The following is a 17291-nucleotide window of genomic DNA, read 5'->3' as shown; positions in this document are numbered from 1 at the left end:
AAGAAGACATGGACAATTTAGAGAAAATCTGGAGAAGAGCAATAAAAAATATCTGACTTATGGAAAAATGTATCCAGTAAGGAAAGATTGAATTGGGTTTGTTTAGTTTAGGGAAGAGAAGACTAAGACATGATAATATCTCTCTCAAACATGCCAAAAGTTATTGCAGAGATAAATTTTAGAAACTTCTCCATTTCTAAGGTGGAAATAATGATCTTAAAATGCAACTGAGATTTTTAGAAATTAGAAAAAAAAATCCAGCTGTCAATTTAGTCCACCTGTGGAACAGAGTATATGAGAAGGTTGTGGAACTGCTAAGAGAACTGGGGCAATTTTACCCCTTTTATATTCTCAGTAAAAGATGTGGCAAGGGACTTTACCTCTTCTAGGCAAAGACATATGCACGAAAGCAGAAATATCTTTTTAAATAAATAAAAAAAAAGTTGGTCAATAGCAAGCGGAGTTCTTGGTCCAAGAAGCCCGAGCATTCACTGTCAGGAAAAACAAACCCTAGCTGTTCTTTCTTTTTCTCTCCCTCCCTCACCTATGCATAGGGCCTTATTTAAAGGCCCAGTTCACAAGTATGATGAACAGATGATGGTGCACGCTGCCATTTTAACACCCAGATTCTAGTGTTCCCATCACCTCTTCCCCTTCCCCGCCCCCCCCCACCTGATTGGCTGAGGAAGCAGGTATAGGACCAGGTTTAATTGCAGCCTCTGTGTGGGAAAGTTTGGGTGTGGGAGGTTAGGGTTGTGGGGGAGAGAACACAGGCACAGAGAAGCAAGCAACCTCTTCCCTACATGGGGTCAGGGCCATCTGCCAAGGCAGCCCTGAAGAGCCCCTAATCCCCCACATCCCAGTTTTCCCACCTGGAGAAGCAAACAGCTCCTACCTTCACCATCCCAAGCTCTCTCCTTCCCCTCTCCCCATTGCAACTCCTTCCCCCATCCCCTGGACTGCTAAGCTTTTGATGCTGGCTTGAGAACTCCCCAGCAAGCAGCCATATCATGGCATTTAATTGCAATGTGTCAACATAAGCCAATTAACTCTTTTTTTTTTGATGGCACATTACCCATCAATGGAGCACTTAAGCAAATCACTATAGCTCTGATTCCAAATATAATTAACCGCATTTTCTCAACGTATGAGCAAGTCAGGGAAGCTGAGGCATGCAACATTATAACAACATGGACACATTTAACTCAGAAATACTAAGCAAAATCAGTCTGCAACAGCAGGGTATGTTCCAGATGATGCTGATAAAAATGTCTAACTTAAGTGCATTGAGTATATACTTATATGAAGTAAAAACATACACCAGCACAGTATACCCCAAATAATAATGTTTAGAAAACCAGGTTAGTAACCATTACGAGATCCTGATGTGGAGAAGAGAGGTGAGGCTTTGAATGTGTACTTGTGTGCACAAAAGATGGAGTATTATGGACAATCAAACCAATCTAACCCATCAGTTTAATCAAAAAGCTGCTAAATCTACCAAGTTAGTTCCACATTTTCTTTAGGCTTTAGGTTTACACAGACCTGAATTCTAGAACTTTCAGGGCAGTGTATCCAGGCAGCATAAATGTGCTATTTCAGTTTGTTTAAACCTTGAAATTAAAAATGAGGAACACAAGTGTTTTAACAGCTCCTTAAAAGGCAAAGGTGACCAATTCAAATATGTGTTTGGTGGAGTAGTATGGGCCATAGCAGAACAATATAAGTCATGGTTTTCCACGTGGTTGTTGAAATTATTTAAACTATTTCATGCCAGTAGGTAATCAAAGTTGTTTTAAGCAAAGTAAAGCCCGGTAATATCTTCAGGTTTTTGACACATATCTATTATTTGATTCTCTCAAGATGACAGCCAAAGCATGGTTCTTATGAGCTAGTTTGTACACTATAATTACATTTACCTTTTTAATATTTAATGAGAGCTAGTTTTCTGTATTTAGGTTACTGTTACCTAAAATACCTGAACTGTATTTTAATAGATGTATGTCTTTCCAAAACATCGAGAAGCATGTTTTTAAGCAATCATGTTTATCTACTTTTCTAGAGGCAATAAACTGATCAGACTGCTTTGGGTTTGATTATGAAAAAGATTTTATAGTTTAGATAAGAAATTTGATAGAATTCATGTGCTATCTAAAACCTCAGGAAAACCACAATGGATCCAAAGGTTTAAGCTACAAGAATAATAGAAACCAGTGAAAAGAAAAGAAAGATCTGAACATGTGTGTTGCTAATGTAAATGTCACAACATTTGCAGACATTGTATATTCTATATATTCAAAGATAGTGTATCCTTTTGGGTTCTTGTTTGCTCTAGGTGTCCGTCTGGATTTTCTGGTCGGTTTTGTGAAATGGAAATTAATGAGTGTAATTCATTGCCTTGTCTACATGGCTCGACCTGTGAAGACCATATAAATGGATACACTTGCAAATGTCAACAAGGTAATTAGCAACAGATCATTCTCAAGCATAATATTTTATTTCATTGTTATCACTATTAAGTAAGTTAGCTAATTTAAGTCAGGGTTTCATTTGTAATTTGGAGTCTAATGTACTGATCTTAAGCTAAATGATGTCTTTGACCAGCTGTATATAAAAACAAGACCATTATAACACAGTTTCCTTTTGTTTGATCACATGTCAGATCCACTTAATACTTTGAATATTTCCAGATCAATTTACTATTTTGAATGAACTCTCAAGAAGGTATTTTTGAACATCACTTTACTTGACTCACAAGTTATTATCTTGATTAACAATACAGTGCATTTACAAACCTATTGATTGGGTGCTGTGTTATGATGTGTTTTGAAAAGTTAGCTTCACTGTTGAACTGGACAAAGAATATCTAGGTAATTGCAACAAATTGCTCAAATGATTTTTTTCTTTTTGCTAAAAGATTGAGGTCATAGGAAGTGATGCAGAGGTATTCCTGAAAAGTATCATTAAATTGGGGCTGATGGGTAGAGTAACTATTCTCAGGAACTAAGAACTACTGTCACTTCTGCATCTGTACTTGGTTTTAGTAAAATTTTAGTTTTTGTTAAGGAATGCCAGTTCTGTTGAACTGCATAAGGTAATGACGTAAGTAATCTAATCAGAACTTTATCTTTCAAAATTACCCATCCTATCCTACAACTCTGTTCTAATGCTTAAAAATGCATTTTTAATATAATTTTCCTAGTTTTAAGGCACTGATCATTATTTTCCTAATTTCTATTGCTTAATAACTTCCTTCATTCATTAGCACTGTCTGGTATTGTTTAGACATAGTGATCTCTTTAAAAAAAAATTAAATACATTCATATCCTCTTTATATATTATATCTACCCATCTGTTCATCATTGTTGTTGAAATTTAGAGGCAAGCGCTAGAGTCTTTAGAGCAAGGCAGGAGCACTTATAGAAAGTATACAACCCAGCACTGACATATGGCTGGCTGGATGCATCTTGTCAAATGGAGAACATGGACATTTAAGTATGAGGCAGCTGGAGAGTTGAAAAGAAATGAATTGCTTTTTAAAAAGTCAGGGATTAAAATGGAAAGAATAATTTTTATTTAGGTATGTATTGAATAGATCTATACCCCACCCAATCTAAAAAGCTCCAAAAATAGCAATAAACAGTACAAATCCACTGATATGATTCTCAAACAATACCCTAAAACTTAAAAGCCCCACTAACTCCTCCCTCTGATACTGCTTGGGCACATCTACACAAGATGCTTTACTTGAAATTAAAGCAAATTACTGGACAGTAAGCATCACTGTCTACGTGTGCAGACACTTACTCCTGCATAATAATTTGCTCTAATTGCAAGTAAATTTTCTACCTGTAAATACAAATAGCAAACGTTTTCAGGAGACATTACAGAACAGCACTGAACATGTAGACAGCTGACTAAGAGCAAATGTGCTCCTGGTCAGCCGGGAAGCAGGGGGCGGGAGACCGCTCCCTGCCCCAAGGAGCTGCCTGCTGCCTGGGCAGGATCTGCCACCAGAGCCTGGGTGGAGGCAATGTCCCCCTGCCCCAGCAGGGAGCTCCCAGCCCCCACTCCATGATTGCAGAGCTGGGACTGGGAGATTCTTCTCCTTGCTAGCCCCAGCCCTGTGGTCGGGGAGCAGGGGCTTGGAGATTTTTATCTTCTAGCCCCAGGTCTGCAACTGGGGATTGGGGACTGGGAGCTTCCTGCTTCTGGGGCAGGAGACATTATCCCCACCGAGGCTCCTGTGGCAAAACCTGCCTCAGGAGCAGGTAGCTCTGGAGAGCAGAGAGCATTCTCCCAGCCCTCTCCAGGAGCCAGGCGTCTCCTGCTGCCTGCTCCCTACCATCCTGTGGGCTAGCACCTGGGTAGAGCCTAGAGTTACCTGCTGCAGGGGGCTGCTGCAGGGCCAGCAAGGGTCGAAGCAGACCCTGCCTTGAGCAGAAAATCTTCTCCCACTTCCCTGCACATGTAGCTGCCTTCCTGGGGTAGGTTTTACACCAGAGTAAATTACTCTGGATTAAACCCTCCCTGGAGTATTTGCACCTATAGATAGGCCCCTTCTGTATCTAAACTGCTATATAAGCAAGACCTCTGGCCAATCCCAAACTTGCTTCCCAATTACCATTTACATCCAGATATAGAGAATCTCTACTAGCAATGAGTGCAGCATCTTTATAATTTCAACTAGGGCTAGTTCATTGTTTTGGATTAAAATGTGCACTTGTGGCCCCCCGCTGCTCTCCCCCAGTTATCCAAGGGAAGACAAAGATTCAGATTACTATGTAAAGGACACTTTCAGATCAATTTTGACCCATACTTTAGGGCTGTATTAACAAATAAACATTGTGCAGAGCATTGGCAATCTAAACACCTCAACCTAAAAACATGATTATAATCAACAAAGAAATAGTCTCAAAGAGGAACCAACAAGAGAAGTTTTCATAGTTTCATAGTTGTTAGAGGCTGGAAGGGACCTTACTGATCATCAGGTCCATCCCCATGCTTGCAGGGCTGCAGAAAACGTGGTGCAAAGAGCAGCAAATCTGCTCCCTAATCTCTGCATGTGTGCCATATTTCACAGTGTATAAATCGAGATTTGAAGCCAAAATATTTACCCTTAAACTTCCACTTCAACTTATACACCATATCTATACTTTGAAATAAAAAATATTGTGTTTCAAAGTTTATTTTCATGCAGACCCTGTGCCAGCACCCTGCCACACCCAGCCCACAGAGAGGTGATGTGCTGACATCTAGAGACTTCCCTGGTCCTTGCCTCCTCCCTGCCCCTGCCTAATACCCCAGAGCCAGTCTGGGTGCCCAAACAGGCTCCCCTCAGAGGTGGTACAGTCATCCACCCTGGTGAACTTCAAAAAGCATCTTGACACCCATCTTGCTGGGGCCATCTGATCCCAGCAGTCTTTAATGTTTTATACCTCTTTCAAAGCTTTCCTTACTCTAATTTTGATTTTTTTTTCGTTATCTATGTGAGTGTCCAGTTTCATAGTCCAGTGAAACTAGAATGCCAAAATTAATAACTCTGCCAAGGAGATAGTAATATTCATATTCCTTTATCGTGAATATTATAATGGCTGGTTCTGACAGCTTCTGCATGGAGGTGGTATAGAGGAATAGGTTTCAGGAAACATCCTACCCCCTTCAGTTTTATGGCACAGGTGCCATACAGTAGTATGAACCTACCATAATTGCCAGCTTGGAGGATAGATGTGGGATCCAGAAGTAAATTCTGTTACACCTGGGAAAGGAGCAGGGTCGTTCAAGTCTCCTTGCCTACATCCTTGCCAGTATGTGTCAGCAGAAGTGTAGGCATTAATAATGAATGTTTCTATGATGTACTAAGTGTATTAGGTGCTCAGAACTGAGCTGTGATCCTCGGGGGGGTTTATATACTTTTCTTTCCTTCTATTTATTATTTACTACTAAATAAATACTTTTCACCTTTAATATTGTGGATACACAGTGACTTCTGTTAGCCAGTTTACCTACTGAAATCTCTTTCTATATATATTGACATATGCCAAGACTAATTGTGTTTACTGTTAAGGTGGCTGTCTAGCCTAAATCAATGCATGGATTTATAGCGTAATGGAGTAAACATTGTTTTTTATCTTGACAGGATGGGAAGGCCTCAACTGTGAGGAGGATACAGATGAGTGTAGATCCAATCCTTGTGTAAATGGCATTTGTATCCAGAGGGAACCCAGCCATGGTTTTGCCTGTTTTTGTAAACCTGGATTTGTGGTATGAACTAAAGTTTTATTATTGCCCCCCAGTACTATTGCCAACAATGAGAAATAATAATATTTTTATTTCACTCCTTTCATCCTTATGCTCATTCAGATAATTTGAAAATTTCCAAACACCTTAGCTAGTTAAGCAACTCTTAATGGTTCATTGTAGAAATTTCTCATTGAAGAGAACTGTTTAGTATTAACAGTGTATTATAAAGCCATTTAAGTGTATTGTAAGAATTTGCCAACCATCCACCTCTATTAATAGTTGGGCTGTGCAGCCAATACTGCAGCAAGAATATAAATATACATTGAAACATTTGTCATGTCAAGGACGTGACGATCAGACAAGGATATGAAGACCTATTTTTTATTATGGTGTTTCAGAAACTAAGTATATTATGATTACTATTAGTTTTACTCCAACTGGGTTTTCTTCTTCCTATGAGAATTGTAGGTTGTGCATGTGCTCTTGTGCACCTGAGGTTAGAGTATTTTTGCCAATACTTTTATTCAGGCATGAATAAAAGTAGCAACTGTTGGGCACTCTATGGAATATAGAAAATGTCATGTAATTCTTTCTTGCTGCCCATGGCCTGATACAGGCTATCTATGTTAAGAACTTCAGATTTACCATCTTGTTTGTATATAGTTTTCTAGTGGAATTGGTATTCAGTGGCTTTTAATTTGTATTGGACTAGCAGTAGCTTGGGGAAAATAAATAAGTTAGTTCCTTTACTCTCTTTTTTTCTCCTCATGTCCTCTTTACTTTATCTGTAGAAAGGTTACTATGAATAACTGTTAGAAGCACCTAAATAGGACAGAGGTGGAATTGAGATGTCTATATCACAAAGAACTACCTAGATCAAACTTAGCCACAAAAACAATCATAGATTCATAGATGTAGGGTCAGAAGGGACCTTGGTAAATATTTAAGTTTGACTCCCTGCCCTGGGCAGGGGAGAGTACTAGGCTCATATGACCCCAGATAGGTAACTATCCAGCCTCCTCTTAAAGACTCCTAAGGTAGGAGCCAGCACCACTTCCCTTGGAAGTTGGTTCCAGATCAGGAGCCTTAGATTTGTGTTCATTTACATAGACAATCCAAATCAAGCACATATGTGCCTGTCACCAAAGTTCCATTGCAATCCATGTTGGAGATAGACCACTAGGTCTACCTAAGTCCTGGTCCATTAGGCATCCTCAAAACATGCTAAATACTTGATTGATTCTGACAGGTCAGTACAAACCCAAAACACACAGCCACTTCCAAATGCCATTACCAGCAGTTATGGTGGCATTGCCCACCTTTTGCTAAATAGCTGAGTTGTTAGAGTACCAGGGATAGATCCAGGATCTGGCAAAGTGGAGTGTGGGAGCAGCTACTCTTGCTGTAGTATTGGCTGCATGGCCCAACTCCCAGCTTTCTCCCCTCCCACCTACCAGTGCAGACAGACCATGCTGCCTGGGCTTAGCTGGGAACAGCAGCAGTGGTGATGGGCAGGGGTAGGGGTACTGCCAAGGGACCAGACATGTGAGGAAATCCACTTTCCTGCCCATTCATCACTGCTGCTGCTCTAACTGTTCCCAGCGAAACCCCAACCCTCATACAGCCTGGCCAGAGTGGGCAGAAGTGGCTTTGAAACTTTCCCTGGCCCTGCGACAGTGGAGAAAACATTAACAGCAAGCTGGGAGAGGGGAGAGTAGGGGAAGCGACCTGACTTTGAGCATAGAGGGGTAAGGGTGGATTGTTATGTGCTTTGAAGACTTTTTAAAAGTCCTCAGAGGCTCCCATAACATGATCCAGTCAAAAAGGGGAGATGTGGTTACTCCCTCTGGATCCACCCTGAAAGTATCTGCCCAATTTCAGAACTTTTTGTAGGTTTTACCTTAAATAGCCCAGATCCTGGTGGTTAAGGCATTTCCATGCAAGATGAAACATTTGAATTTGGACACGTTCAGGCTGAAGGGGATCTATAACATAGATTTCCCACTTGCTGGTTGAGTGGTATAACTACTAGATCATTATGTAAAAGATGGGCAGCAATGGTAGAAGTATTGTAAGAATCTTGCTTAGCTACATCTTTGCAGAACAGGAATCTGGGTTCCTAAGCTAAAAGAAGTGCATAATATGCAGCTTTGAGGCAGACCCCTAAACTTCAGTGATAGATGGGAGTTCAGGCACATTTCTGTACTCAGCATTGTCTCTTGGCTAGTGCTGGGTGTCTCCACATTCAGTGGGTAGGTTTAGGTGGATTGGCCTTTAAAGATTTCATAGACATTAGGGCAGGAAGGGACCTTGTAAGATCACTGGGTCCAACAGCCCCCTGCCCAAAGGGTAGGAAGTCAGCTAGGATCAAAGGATCCCAGCAAGATAAGCATCCAAATGTTTCTTAAAAATGTCCAGAGTAGGTGCCTGCGCCACCTCTGGGGACAGTCTGTTTCATGCCTTGGGGGCTTGCACAATAAACAAGTTTGTCCTTATGTCCAGCCCAAAACGCTCATGCAGGAGTCTGTGATCATTGGACCTTGTCATCCCTAGGGGTGCTCTGGTGAACAAGCATTCCCCCAGATCCTGATGCACACCCGTTATGTACTTACAGGCTGCCACCAAGTTACCCCTGAGCCTGTGCTTCTGCAGGCTGAAGAGTCCCATGGTTCACAGCCTCTCTTCATAATGAAGAGCCAGTCTTCAGATGACTGGTTGTATAAGGAGACTAGATGTCTAACCCCCTTTCTTTGATCTCACTCTTGGGGCCAGGTGGGAATTTTTTAAGCCAATCTAAAAGCCAAGCTAGATGTGCGATCAAGGTCCCACAGGTTTCCTGTACACTAAATTTCAGGAAGAAAGAGCATCACTTCAAATTTTGAACAATTCCAGGACTCTTTCCCTTCCCTCAATCTCTAAGCAAGAAGATTCTGTTCCACAGAAAAAGAATGACCAGGAAAAACAAAACAAGTACAAAATACATAGTTACTGTGCAGTAGCACCAGCAGCCACCTTTTTAGTGATGCTACTGCATGGTAGCCTAATAATACTGCACAGTAACATATTAGCACTCTCCATGCTGCGATGCACCACTGCACAGCATTATCAGGCTACAGCACAGTTGGTGTCTTGTGTAGATGCACCCCTAGAGTCCTAGTGCAGCCATGCTTTCTCTGGAGAATATTACCAGTGTTTTTGATACTTATGTGCTATGAACTCCTTCCCTATACTGAAGCCATCAATAATAGAAATGTCCTCACTGACTTTTACAATGTCAGGGAGTGAGCTTTGCTTTTGAGAATTCCTGTTGAGAATAAGTTTCACCACCAGTACTGGGCATTTGCACATGTAGATGTGCCCAGTGTTGAGCAAGGGAAAGGCTGTTTTTATTCCCTTATCTATGGTTCAGAGTATTGGTAAACTTGTTACTTAATTCAAATGCCTTGTACTATTAGGGATTTTATATCTGGTATGAAAATGTGAAGCTATGTAGTGATTGATATTATAATACCATTGATTGATATTATAATACCATTGATGAGACCTGTATGTATGTAGGATACACAAGGAACATCTGAAGGCAAAGGTCTGTTCTAGCTAAAGGTACTAGATACTTTAACAGGAGCAAGAATATGAAGATCAGAGCCAGTCTGATCAAACAAGCTATTTTGGCTTCACAGATTCTATCATCCTTCTTACCAGATGAGGTTCATGACCTCTTGTCTGTGCTGTTTATAGTGTCCATTAATTCCTTTAAATTTAAAAATTACAGATTCACTACAAATACTCCTAGAAGAGCACATGAAATTCTGCAAAGTGTTTTGCTGAATACAACCACACTTCCAATTAATAAAGTTGTTTAAAACCTGCAAAAGTAGTGATTTATAGGGTTATTTCAGAGAGAACTGAAAAACTACTAGATGCCATGTGGACTACAATACTTGTATATGTACCATATCCTCGGTTTCCTCACTGTCCCATATCCTCAGTTTCCTCACTGTCACAGTAACCAAAAGAAAGGAAAAACAGAATAAATCACAAGAAAATCCTTTCAGTTAAGATGCTAAATGATTGGACTTTTTGCAAAAAAGAATTACATGTCAGCAAGTCTGCAACTTTATATTTAAACACTTATGGTGAAATATGATTTTATCAATTACAATAAATTGACTGAGTTTACTGATAAAGTGCCTCAGGAAAGCAGGGAATAATTTATGGCAATTATAAATGAAGGGAAACTGTTAGCAGGGCATTCATTACAAACAGCACTGGGCACAGCAGATACTTCCTGGCAGCATTTGGCAACAACCATATATACAAATACTGTTCCTGGCTTGAACATTCGGGCATCCCAAAAGAAGTTCAGGCAGTGGTGAAGATTAACTATTCAAAGTCACTTTTGCAGCCCCTTTAATCATAAGAAATTTTATAACCTTGCAATAAAGAGATGGTTTAGAACTTACGAGAGAAGCTAGATGACAGCTACTAACTACCAATGTTCTTATGAGCTAACATGAAAAGATGAAAGGCCACAGAGGATAAGATCTACTGTGCCTTTTTCTTATTTTACCTCAGTTACTGTGATCTACCAAACTCCTGTTCTGAGGAGATTACTAAGAGCTGTAAGTGCCATTCCTTTGGATTTAGCTTCCTTTCCCACATACCTTCCCATATGGAGGACACCCATTCTATTTTTAACAATATGGAATGTTATAAAAATTATAAATAGGTCGTGGATTCTATAACATCTGAAAATAATTACCAGGTTTACTAAATACCCACTTATCCTGCCTTATCTCCCCTAACCCACTTTTCAGGGGTCTGTCTCATGTGAAGTTTGTTATGCAGAAAATAGAGTTCCTGTTTTACTTGAGAAAATGGACCATATATTTCCTAAACATATTTTTAAAAAATTCTAGATGCTTTCTTAATGCTAAATAGAAAATGGGATGGAGACACATTTTAGATTGCAGAAGGTTAAGAACTTTTATTTGTTAACAGCAAATATCCAACAAGAATGATGGGGCGGGGGAGGAGGGCAGCAGTAACAGAGCCCTGCATGTGTCCCGCTCTACCCCTTCCCATCCTTGCCACTTCTCATCTGGACCCATTCCACACCCCACACCCCGCTCTTGGGTCCAGCCCCACACCACCCCTCTGCTGCTCTGGGCCCAGCCCCGCTTCACCCCCAGACCCCTCCCACCACTTCGGATCCAACCCCACACCCTCTTAGTCCCCCCTAGAGCTTCAGGTCAAGCCCTGTTACCCCCTCCTCTCTCATGTCACTTTGGGTCTGTCCCTGTTCCCCCACACCACTCCCCTGCTGCTTCACTTGGGTCTGATCCCATTCCCCCCTCCCCCCACCGCTTTGGGTCTGGCTCTGCTCCACCCTCCCTCCCCCCCAGCACTTCAGGTCTAACCCCATTTTCCTTCTTCCCCCTGCTGCTTCAAGTCTGACCCCATTCCACTCCCTCCCCCTCACTGCTTCGGGTCTGAACCCACTCCCCACCACTTCAGGTTCAGCCCCGCTCCTCCCCCTCCCCCCAACAACTTCAGATCCAGCTCCACTCCCCCCACCCACCACTTTGGTCTGGCCCCACTCCCTCCCTCCTCCCCTGCCACTTTGGTTCTGACCCTCTTCCCCCCACTCCCCCGCTGCTTTGGGTCTTGCCCCACTCTCTGCCCCCTGCCACTCTGGGTCCACCTGACCCACGTCTGCCTGCCTCCCTACTCCCCTCTCTCCCTGCTGGCTGCTTCCCCCTCCCTGCCAGCTGTTCTGGGGGGCATTTGGGCTATGTGGCAGGGTGTGCTGCCTCTGTGATCCCCTCCTTCACCCTCAGGCAGGGAGGCATGGGGCAGCCCCACTGCATACACACATGTGGCCAGCTTACAAGCAAGTGGGGTGGTGAGAGCAGCTCCACACGCTGAATATAGTTAAGTGGGTGTTGGAGGGCCAGGGCTTGGGGACTGTCAGGAGGGGTGGGGTGAGTGTGTGTAGCTGAGTGTGGCTCTGGCCTGGGCCATGCTGGAGGCAGCTGGAGGTTCTAGGTGGTCTCTGCCTCTCCCACAGTGGCTGCAATGGCTCCTTCTCATGTAGGTGGCCACAGAATGAGTCTGGCCGTGGCATGGGCTGGAGGAAGAAGGAGGTGACACCTGTGACATTCCCTACCCCAGGCTGGGGCTCCCACACCAGGTGGCTTGGCCATGCTCTCCACCCCCATGGGCAGAATCTCCCCACTGCATAAGGTCACCCCTGCCCCTAAGAGCATGAGCACAAGTCCCAAGTGGCCCAGCCACAAAGCCCCTGAAGGACCTCCCTCCTCTTTCCCTCGCTGGAGTCCTGAGCCCTTGCGGGGCAAGGAGCAGCTGGGGCTGTGGGTCAGGAGTGAGGAGCATTACCAGGGCTGGGAGTGGAGTGTGGGTCAGGAGTGAGGGGCACCAGCAGGGACAGGACAGGACATCAGCATATCAGGGCTGCTTAGTGCCACAAAGTAGCAGCTGGACCCATGTTCTGGTTAGTGAAGGGCACTTCCAAATTGCTTTAAAATTGTAAATATTAGGCCTGTGTGAATAGGCAGCTATTCAATTCAGATTCAGATTCAGCTGCTTTGAATGCCAGCAATCCAATTTGGAGATCCGGATTGCTTTCCTGCTTTGATTCAGTCGAAGTGGCTTGAAAGCTTCAGAGCCGCTTTGGAGATCCAGCCATAAGATATAATGGAGAATCAATGAAATATCTATAACTTTGTTGTTTTTTGTCTGATTTGGATGAAACTTGCAAGGGTGGTAGCCTCTGCCGAGAGCATGAAGCCTGCCAAGTAGGGGAGGAGGTGGCCTCACTGGAGCACACTGCCATGTTGTGCAGAGGCCCCAGCACCAGGAAGGGTGCACCTTAACACACACACAGTGTCACCCACCCACATCACGAGTTTTGCCTGTTAACAGCCAGAGGTGCAGGCCCCCAAAAGCCAGACACCCCCAGTGAGACACACACACAGCTGGCAGGCTTCGTGGCCTGGCAGGGCCCAGCACCCAGGCCTGCAGTAGATGTCACCCCCCCCGTGCTCCAAGACAGATGCAGTCGCACAAGCACCCACCCACATCACAAGTTTTGCCTATTAGCAGCCAGAGATGTAGAGCCCCAGAAGCCAGACTCCCCATGCACCTATCTCCTTGACAGCTGGCAGGCTTCATGGCCTCAGCAGGGGTCACTACCCCTGCAGTTTTCAGCCCGCTCTGCCTTAACACACACAGGGTCATCTATGTCACGAGTTTTGCCTGTCAGCAGCTTGAGGTGCAGTTCCTCCCAAACCCCTACACCTATCTTCTTGAAATTTGGCAAGCTTTGTGGCCTCACCACGGGCTACCACCCCTCAAGTTTTCACACCCCTGTGGTGTGACACATACGCGTGACATGTTTTGCTTTCATGAATTGGGGGTGCAGTTCCCCGCAAACTCCTGCACCTATCTTCTTGAAACATGGCAGGCTTCATTCTCGCAGCAGAGGCTACTGCCTCTGCAAGTTTCATCCAAATCAGACAAAAAACAAAGTTATAGATATTTCATTGATTTCCCATTATACCCGATGGCCAGATCTCCAAAGCAGCTCCAAAGCTTTTCCGAAGTGGTTCAGAAGCTCCATACCACTTCAGCAAGCCTAAAGATACCAGCACTTTGATCCGGACATGCTGCTTCAGTGTCTGAAGTGTCCAAATCTTCTCGAGATCCAAAGCGCAGTCCAAAGCCTTGCACAGCTCTAGTAAACATATCAATAAAATATTATGTTCAAATAATACTATAGAGAGAGATAATATAGTAAAAAATCTCAAATTCTCTGATTAAAAAACCCCAAATCTGTATTTTTCCATGAGTAAAATGAAACACCACTGATACATTATACACACAAATATATCTATACACATAGATATAGATCTGTATATATGAGTGGTGTTTCATTTTAATTGTGGAAAAATGCAGAGTTTGGGGTTTTTAATCAGAGAACTTGGGATTTTTTAAATAGAGAAAACCAGGATCTCCAATAAGGATAATATATATCTTGACAGAGTCAGTATACAGATACTTGTCTTAATTCTGCAGTTCATTTGTGCTTTTTTCATTGGCAGAAAAGTAGAAATTATTTAAAGAGAAGTCCCTTTCTCCCTTTCTATGCCAATGAAAACAGAGGCATTATTAGTAAACTAGGAACCTCATATGGAATGATAGAAACAGGACACCTGAACTCCACAGGAGTCATTGCTTCATATCATTATTCTCAAGCTTAAAGCAGTGGCAGGGCATGCAACCCTTTCCTGCCATCCAGCTGAAAACCACCCACATGGAGAATGCCAGACTATATGATGACAGTTTGCTAGATAAACAAATAAACAGAAGCATGAAGAAATAATAAGGCTCTGGGACTGTGGCATATGCCACCAGATCATCCTATCAATACCCAACTTATTAGGGCTAAAGAATTCATTAGCTGACAGTCTAAGCAGACATTTCTCCAGAGATTGTGTGGGGGAGCTCTGAGTCAGCAACAGATAACATTTTGATAGAGTCATCCCTCTGAGTTATCCTTCTCAAAAAAAGTGGCAGAGGATTTTCCTCCAAACATTATTAGTCTGGGTTCTTTTTCTGAACAGTTTGTGTTCGTCTCCTTACCAATTCCATTATTCCTACAAGTCCCAAGTAAAATCAAACAGGACAAAGTGTGGGGCTAGGCAACAGGCAGCCACTGCACCCTTGTGCCCCACCCAGCTCCTGTCATCATCTACATGTGCATTTCAGGGCATACAGTTACTTTGCCATCGGACAGTACTATCCCTAATGGTACTATCCTATGTCAAAGCTAATTAATCTACTGTTCCCCAATGCCAGTGAACGCATAGACAGTGATGTTTTGATGCGGAGTTAAGTCAACTCCGCAGTAAAGCACACATGTAGATGCACCCTCAGCATAGTATCTACTATATGGCAACATCTTCTTTTACATCACATTGAAAACAAGAGCAACCCAGAGTGAACAGACATTATTTTTTTAATTAATGAAACTGAGATTGAGTATCAGCAAGCCTCTCCTTGATCCTGTAGAGCACAGGTAATGTGATACCATCAGAAACATGAATTCTTAAGGTGCAGTTACACATTATATAGTCAAGGAGGCCTGGAAGGGACCTCCAGAGGGCATCTAGTGCAACCCCCTGCCTAAGGCAGGATCATTTCTATCCAAACTATCCCATAAAACTATAATCTAAACTCTACATAAAACTACCCTCAACCTGCCACAGGTAAAGCAGGGGAACCGCTACAGCCAATGTCCTGCTTCTATAAAATGTTGTCAATATATGCTCAAGAGATCCAAGGTAGAGGGACATGCCCCCTGCTACAGAGGAAGGTGAAACCAATCTGACCATTAGGTAAAATTCCTTCCTGATGCTAAATGTGGTGATTAGTCTGACCCTTAGCAGAGGAGCAAGACCCTCTAGCCAGGAAATTCCAGCTTTGCTCGTAGCAGAAGAATCAGTAAATCCCAGTTGAAGCCCCCAGCCTTAGATGTAGCCAACACCTAGTGGCTCTGGCATGTGCTTACTCTAAGGAATGTTAGACTGTATTAAAGTTACCACATACTGTGAGCAATTGCATGTAAGAGTTAGTACCCTCTTTAATGTGCAGAGCTCTGACCTACCGCTAGAGGTCTGATGAGCAAGGGCCTGGCTAGAATCTGCCAAGCCTGCCCCATGCCTGCCTGGCTCACCAGATCTCTAGACACAGTATTGGCCAGGGTGGAATGGGGAAGAGGGTGAAGGAAGAAGGGAATGAAGGGAGGCAGAGCCCCTCTAAGACACTTGAATCATCCCCCAATTTTCTCTGCAATTGCCCTCTATCCCTTTCCCCCAATTGCCTCTCTGATCAGTCGAAGAGCGGCAGTGAGAAGAGGTTTCTCTCAGTCTCCCTGTAGCCCATATCATCCCCATGCACATGAAACCAGGTCACATGTCCCTACCAGGCCCTATGGCTGTCTGCTTACCCACCAACTGCCCCAGTGACTGCCCAGCAGCTCCCTTTGGTGAGGGAGGGGGGGCACCCATGGGACCTGTGGGAATGGTGCAAACCCAACCCAGGCATGCAGGGAGATGCCTTCAGCTGCCTGGCAGCTCATCATCCACCACTCATCTCTTGCCTGGCTGTCCCCAGCTGTCAGTCCAGGGCCATAGAGTTCCAGATTCTAAGCCAAACTTGGCTAAGAGAAGTGGAGAAGTGATTGTCTACACTGGGTTAAATACTCAAAGTTAGAGTACTGTTTTCAGCTAAAAGAATTCCATTAGTGTGAGCCACGTGAATTTTTTAAACTTCAGACAGCTTAATTAAACAAGCAGTTCCTGCAATACCCAAATAGTTACAAGCATATTCATCATATATCTATTACATTTATTTATTTAAGTATCCTTAAGTTAAACATTTTCTATTGAGCATTGCTATCTGAATTCATTAAGACATTTGTTGAAGCATGGGTTTCAAACACTACAGTTTTGCATTTGAAAATTCAGAAATCACCATTTGTTGTAGGAATTAGATTTAAAGGAAGGTTTGTTCTGCAAATAACTCTATATGCTTAGCCTGTTTGAATCATGTTTTAAGGCATAGATAGTATTCTTCATTATTCCCAGCTTAGTACAGAGCACAGTTACCATTTACAATGATCTTATCGAGCTTAAAGAAAGGGTTTGTCTAAAACCATTTCCGCTTTATCAGTTTTAGCCCAGGCTTTCTTCGCATGACTGTAAGCAGTAGAAATTGCTGTCATTCTCAGGGCCTTCAATAAGAATTTATTTATCATATGTTGTTACATTTCAAAAACAAATAACCAAATGTAGTGCCAACATCCACTGGTCTGAAAGAGCTATACAAACTAAGCTACAATATAGGTACTACAGGAATCTAATTTATGATGGTAATGATATTTGTGAATATCATCAGCTAATTAAGAATTATGCATATTTTGTATTTTATGCCTGAATATTTTATTATATTCAAGCATCACCTAT

At 42.9% G+C, this 17291-nt stretch overlaps 1 protein-coding gene across 1 annotated transcript in view; it reads left to right on the top strand.

Annotated features, from left to right (window-relative positions):
• The window catches only part of EYS (EGF-like photoreceptor maintenance factor), a 1897540-nt gene that overhangs the window by 1050116 nt on the left and 830133 nt on the right, over positions 1–17291 (top strand). Inside the window, exons 30-31 of the mRNA XM_090034512.1 lie at positions 2336–2460; positions 6140–6264. Of these exons, the coding sequence (XP_089890638.1) occupies positions 2336–2460; positions 6140–6264 (250 nt within the window). The remainder of the gene's footprint in view (positions 1–2335; positions 2461–6139; positions 6265–17291) is intronic.

This window comes from Crocodylus siamensis, chromosome 1 (assembly GCF_052110815.1).
Source record: "Crocodylus siamensis isolate JL-2025a chromosome 1, ASM5211081v1, whole genome shotgun sequence".
Lineage (NCBI taxonomy): Eukaryota > Metazoa > Chordata > Crocodylia > Crocodylidae > Crocodylus > Crocodylus siamensis.
This window is presented reverse-complemented; position numbering and strand designations above follow the sequence as displayed.